This window comes from Hyperolius riggenbachi, chromosome 7, assembly GCF_040937935.1.
Source record: "Hyperolius riggenbachi isolate aHypRig1 chromosome 7, aHypRig1.pri, whole genome shotgun sequence".
NCBI lineage: Eukaryota > Metazoa > Chordata > Amphibia > Anura > Hyperoliidae > Hyperolius > Hyperolius riggenbachi.
Genome location: NC_090652.1, coordinates 311,706,897 through 311,713,622, shown reverse-complemented (window position 1 = coordinate 311,713,622; position 6,726 = coordinate 311,706,897). Strand labels below are relative to the sequence as shown.

The 6,726-nt window shown below is 39.1% G+C and overlaps 1 protein-coding gene across 1 annotated transcript; it reads right to left on the bottom strand.

The window, feature by feature from the left end:
• Positions 1-1,540: 1,540 nt before the first annotated feature.
• Positions 1,541-2,449, bottom strand: LOC137526210 (taste receptor type 2 member 9-like). The gene has a single exon (XM_068247427.1). It carries the CDS (start codon positions 2,447-2,449, stop codon positions 1,541-1,543), a length of 909 nt encoding a protein of 302 aa, XP_068103528.1.
• Positions 2,450-6,726: the final 4,277 nt, after the last annotated feature.

Genomic DNA, 6,726 nt, shown 5'->3' with positions numbered 1-6,726 from the left:
TTTAGAGCAATTGTGAGGGGTGGTAGGCCAGAGTGAAAAGGTGAGTTTTGAGGGCCTTCTTGAAGGTGTTGAAGGAGGGGGCTGCCCTAATGGGTGGAGGTAGGGAGTTCCATAGTGTTGGAGTGGCTCTTGAGAAGTCCTGGAGACGTCTCAATTACAAGCCCTTATTTGCAAATATACTCTTATGACATATATATATTAAAAAGCTGAGTCCTTAAAGTATTTATTTATTATTATTTTAAGGCTGTTACTTTTTTTTAACAAGTGTTTTATTTTGGTAACTATAGCAGTGGGGGAAATGAGGGCTTTAAAGTAATGGGGGATTTATTTTTTTAAATTTATTTAAACATATGCAGTTGTATTTTTATTTTTTGGCCACTAGATAGTATATATATTACAAGTCAAGGACAGTATGTAAGTTATAGTGCCAACAAAAAACAGGGTGAGAAGTGTTGATTTTCAGTTCTATGCTGTAATGCTTTCAAGTCCTAGCAGATGTACCATGGTTCTGCATTAAGCATGGCTACAGCCTGAGGGAAGAAGCTGTTCCTGTCCCTAGAAGTGTTAGATGTGACTGACCGGATTCTTACTCCTGAATCCATTGTTGCTGCTGCACCAGGAGGAAAGCTGTCCCACTACATGTGTTTGATTCACTAAACCGTGATAACTCAAATATCACACCTTATCAAAGATATCACACCTTATCAAAGTTAACACGCCTTGTCAGAGTAGCATAGAGAGCACTACAAACCCACAGGGGCTCAGGGCAGGATGAGTGCCATTGCCAATTAGCAGGCATAAGTTGGTAGCGCTCACTATGCTACTCTGATAAGGCATGTTAACTTTGATAAGGTGTAATATCTTTGATAAGGTATGATATCTTTAATAAGGTGTGCTATCTGTCATATCACTGTTTAGTGAATCAAGCCCGAAGTGGGAAATAACAAGACATGCATGGTCCATTAGGGGCAGAAGATTTTTTATACTTTATAAGAAGACTAGAAATAAGCTAGGGCTCGGCCTCCACCCTGTCACCCTCTTCTCCCACCCCCACCCCACCCCCGCATAGGCCCTGCTCCCACGTACACACACATGCCCACCACCTGCACCCACCCTTCTGTGCTGTCCCAAGTCCGCCCGCGTGCCGCGCATGCGCGCTGTCCAAAACACAACGACACAGGGACACAGCCATTATTATATAGGATACCATTAAGATTGTTTGACTTAACTGACACATTTATATCTACTGAGAGTGTTTTAGTCTTCAAAAATTATTTTTAGCAAAACTTTTGAATGTTTTTATAACTTTGCTCATAGTTCACTTTTTTTTTTTTTTTTAGCACAACAGGAGGTTTAGAAAAAAATTCAGAAAGTGTATTTAGATGTGGGTCATAAAATGCTAAACTTTCGGGAACAGAAAACACAGATTTAATTTGAAAATTGTTCTAAAATCTATTCTAAAAGCTGATATAACCTTTAGGATCACATTTACATGTATTGTGGAAATCCTCCATTCATCTTTTGACATGGTCATTCAGTTTCAGACTCGAGATGGGACAGCCCGACAAAATAATCCATCACGCAGCTTTGGGTTCCCCAGGACTAAAGTCATGGCCTGAGCAGAAGAAAAAGACATGATGATTGTTGACTGGATGAGCCCTGAAAGAGTTACAGTTGGAGATATTAGAAACGTGGAACTGACCGTCACACAGAGTACTGTATTAAGGGTCAGTTGAAGAGTCATTGTCCTGGCCGCTCGGAGAAGACCCTGGATCTGTGGAGAGGAGGTGAACTGGGATACATTTTGATGGACTCTCCTCACATGACCCAAGAGTGATGCCACACTGTGTCCAATACAGAAGAGAGTTGCCAGGAATGGAATACAACAGCCACACACCAAGTTAAAGAGAGTGAACGGGAGATTAATTGTGATTTGGTAATTGCTACCTGATTGGTTGATTGTCTCATTCTGAGGAAGCACTATACCCATTGCCCAGATACATGGTGCATTTAAAAAAACTATTACCAACAATGTTGTAATGAGAATTTGCACAATAGAGGAGGACAAGGTCTTCTTCAGCTGGAGGAAGAAATGGTGGGAGCATTTGACTAATGTCAAGAAGTAGTAGATGGAAAGCCAAGCGCTGTACCAAAAACTGCCATAAATCAGAGAACAATTACTAATGTATAGGAAAATGAACATTTCCTTAGCCGATAGCAAATACAGCGCATAGTAATACAGAATGTTATATGCAGAGATGAAGCATTGCTGGACAATGTTGAGAAGAGCTGTAGAGAGGAAAATCTTATCACTGACACTAAAATGCTGGCCATATGCCTGGTCTCCAATATAAACAGCAACAATCGAGGAATTCAGAATGATTCCTGACAGCCAGGTCATGACAATCGTAGTGATCCTAATGATGTTTATGAGCTTCAGCATTTCCATGTCAGTTTTCTGATCTGTAAACCAGGATCAAGCATTAGACCAGCCACAAGAGTGTCCAGCGAGGAGGATCACAGCTACTGTACAGGTTGCTTATTGTACGGCTGATACAATAGGTGAGCAATGCAAATCTCAAACGTATAGAATTACTCTGCTACAAAAGCATGTCAATCATATCACAATATGCAAAAGTAACATGTTTTCCATGAGAAACAGTGACATGAACTGACACAAGTCCGAAGTGAAATCTTTATGAGTTCTTTGAAAATTGTTTTGCAGTAAGCCAGACATGATGGAGGACTCAACTTGCAGAAAAAATAATAATTGTATTTGGGTGATTTGAAATGACTATAGTATTGTTCTTAGGATTGGCTGGTACCTTAGTAGTATTTGCCTTTTGCATGATCACTAACTCTGTAAAGGAACCAGCCTGTAGAAAATGTTTTGATGTGTTTTACAGGTTGGACCCGAGTCACATAACAAATAGGTAGGGACAAATTTAATCCATCATCTAAATATGTAATTTTCAAAATTATGATCAGACTTGGGAAAGTTTCAAAAAAACGACGGTAGCTTTCAAAACACCCACTTTTGAATAGCACTGTTTTTTTGCTATCTGTAATGGTGACATCTGTGGCCTTTGACTGATGTCCTGACTGTTCGGTGGTTTGTGCAAACAAAGAATGGCTCTAAAACATTAGTGCAGAAAAGTGGTCTGTAGAAAGCCACATACAGCAAATCTGTGGATTGTAAGTAACTTGGTTTAAGAGTGTTTTGCAGGACAAGCAAACATTTTATGAAATTTTGGCTTGATATACAACCAACGTCTTGATATACAAGCAAAAAATGTCTATGCACGTCACGTCATCATAACTGAGCCAATGGCTCTTCTCTCTTTGACTTTGCAGGATTGTACTTAATTGTACTAAATCTTAGTGTAGGGACTGTACAATGTCACGTTTCCGTGAAATTCTAAAAAGTAGCAACTGTCACTGGATAAGTTCCATACAAAAAAAAAAGGTTGGGTTGAGCCAACAGATAGCAATGATTTTGTTGGTTATAGTTAACCACTTCCCTACCACAGGTTATTTTCCTTTTCACATATCACACTTCTCCCATTAATTCACCCAATTACTTTATCACTACTTTTCACACCAAAATGATCTATATATTGTTTTTTTGTTTTTGTTTTTTTTACCACAAATTAGGCTTTTTATAGGTGGTACCTTTTGCAAACAATTATTTTATTTTATTTGCAGTAATAAGAAAAAAAATAATAAAAACATTTTTTCTCAGTTTTCAGCCATTATAGTTTTAAAATAACAATGTGCTATGGTTGATAAAACCTACATGTTTTATTTTCCCATTTGTTTCGGTTATTACAACATTTAAACCTTGTTCCTAGGACTGTACAATGTATGGGGGCAATATTTTATTTGGAAATAAAGGTGTATTTTCTCAGTTATGTATTTCTTTCTTTATACAATATCAATAATTATTATTATTATTTATTGTATTTATAAAGCACCAACATATTACACAGCGCTGGACATTAATTTAGGTTATAGACAATATTTAGGGGTGACATACAGCAATATGACAAACAATACAGGAATACAAGAAAACCAGATCACACAGCACAGTATGAGTACAAGGTAGTGCTTAGTCAGTCACTGGATGGGAGCATGGAGATTAGGCAAGTTAGGTTCACTCAAATGCATAGCATGGGTTTACAGTAATGGAGGTGCATGATCAGGTAGGACTCATAAGGAGGAGGAGGACCCTGCCCAAAGGCTTACAATCTAGAGGGAGAGGTAGGGACACGAATGGTAGGGGACCAGAGTTCAGCTGTGAGTTTAGAGCAATTGTGAGGGGTGGTAGGCCAGAGTGAAAAGGTGAGTTTTGAGGGCCTTCTTGAAGGTGTTGAAGGAGGGGGCTGCCCTAATGGGTGGAGGTAGGGAGTTCCATAGTGTTGGAGTGGCTCTTGAGAAGTCCTGGAGACGTCTCAATTACAAGCCCTTATTTGCAAATATACTCTTATGACATATATATATTAAAAAGCTGAGTCCTTAAAGTATTTATTTATTATTATTTTAAGGCTGTTACTTTTTTTTAACAAGTGTTTTATTTTGGTAACTATAGCAGTGGGGGAAATGAGGGCTTTAAAGTAATGGGGGATTTATTTTTTTTAATTTATTTAACTACTTGCTGCATGCCGTGCAGTATAATCACGGCCCTGGAAAAAAGACAGGATGCAGCAGGGCTGTGAAAACAAGTCTGCAGCGGCATGCAGCCGCCGCTCGCTCCCGTTCGCGCGTGCGCGCGCACCGCCATTACCGCCGCATAGAGGGGAAGTTAATGAATGGGACCGCAGGTCCCATTCATAAATCTAAGTCCCCGATTCAATGAATACCAGCGTCTACGAGACGCCGGCATTCATTGTATCTTCCTGTGTTACACAGCCACGGATTACTTCCGATTCACGTGCTTACGTACGTGAATCGGAAATGACGACTGAGGACATCTTGTGGCCAAAAAGTATATTGCACCAAAATTGCTTTTTATTTAATAAAAATCCCCACACTGACTGATATAATTAACTATTTCCCTCCCACACCCTCCCATAATACCCAAACTTTTTTTTTTTATTTATATAAGGGGGGAGGGGGGAATTACATGAAAAAAAAATATAAGTAGTTACCTTAGGGACTGAACTTTTTAAAAATTGATGTCAAGGCAGTATATTACTATTAATTTTTAATTTATGGGCTTGTAATTAGTGATGGACGCAAAACTGAAAAAATGCACCTCTATTTCCAAATGAAATATTGGCGCCATACATTGTACTAGGGACATTTTTTGAACGTTGCAATAACCGGGACAAAAGGGCACATAAAATGTGTGGCTTTTATCCACAGTAGAATGTTTTATTTTAACACTATAATGGTCAAAAACTGAAAAAGAATGCATTTTATAATTTTTTTTTCTTATTATTCATGTTAAAATGCATTTAGGATAAAATTATTCTTGGCATACTGTAACTCCCAAAGAAAGCCTAATTGGTGGCAAGAAAAACAAGATATAGATCATTACGCTGTGATTAGTAGTGATTAAGTTATTGGAAAAAGAAAGGGAGGAGCGCTGACAGGTGAAAATTGCTCTGGTCCACAAGAGAAAAAATGCCTCAGGTGTCAAGTGGTTAAACATATGCAGTTGTATTTTTATTTTTTGGCCACTAGATGGTATATATATTACAAGTCAAGGACAGTATGTAAGTTATAGTGCCAACAAAAAACAGGGTGAGAAGTGTTGATTTTCAGTTCTATGCTGTAATGCTTTCAAGTCCTAGCAGATGTACCATGGTTCTGCATTAAGCATGGCTACAGCCTGAGGGAAGAAGCTGTTCCTGTCCCTAGAAGTGTTAGATGTGACTGACCGGATTCTTACTCCTGAATCCATTGTTGCTGCTGCACCAGGAGGAAAGCTGTCCCACTACATGTGTTTGATTCACTAAACCGTGATAACTCAAATATCACACCTTATCAAAGATATCACACCTTATCAAAGTTAACACGCCTTGTCAGAGTAGCATAGAGAGCACTACAAACCCGCAGGGGCTCAGGGCAGGATGAGTGCCATTGCCAATTAGCAGGCATAAGTTGGTAGCGCTCACTATGCTACTCTGATAAGGCATGTTAACTTTGATAAGGTGTAATATCTTTGATAAGGTATGATATCTTTGATAAGGTATGATATCTTTAATAAGGTGTGCTATCTGTCATATCACTGTTTAGTGAATCAAGCCCGAAGTGGGAAATAACAAGACATGCATGGTCCATTAGGGGCAGAAGATTTTTTATACTTTATAAGAAGACTAGAAATAAGCTAGGGCTCGGCCTCGACCCTGTCACCCTCTTCTCCCACCCCCACCCCACCCCCGCATAGGCCCTGCTCCCACGTACACACACATGCCCACCACCTGCACCCACCCTTCTGTGCTGTCCCAAGTCCGCCCGCGTGCCGCGCATGCGCGCTGTCTAAAACGCAACGACACAGGGACACAGCCATTATTATATAGGATACCATTAAGATTGTTTGACTTAACTGACACATTTATATCTACTGAGAGTGTTTTAGTCTTCAAATATTATTTTTAGCAAAACTTTTGAATGTTTTTATAACTTTGCTCATAGTTCACGTTTTTTTTTTTTTATTAAGCACAACAGGAGGTTCAGAAACAACTTCAGAAAGTGTATTTAAATGTGGGCCATAAAATGCTA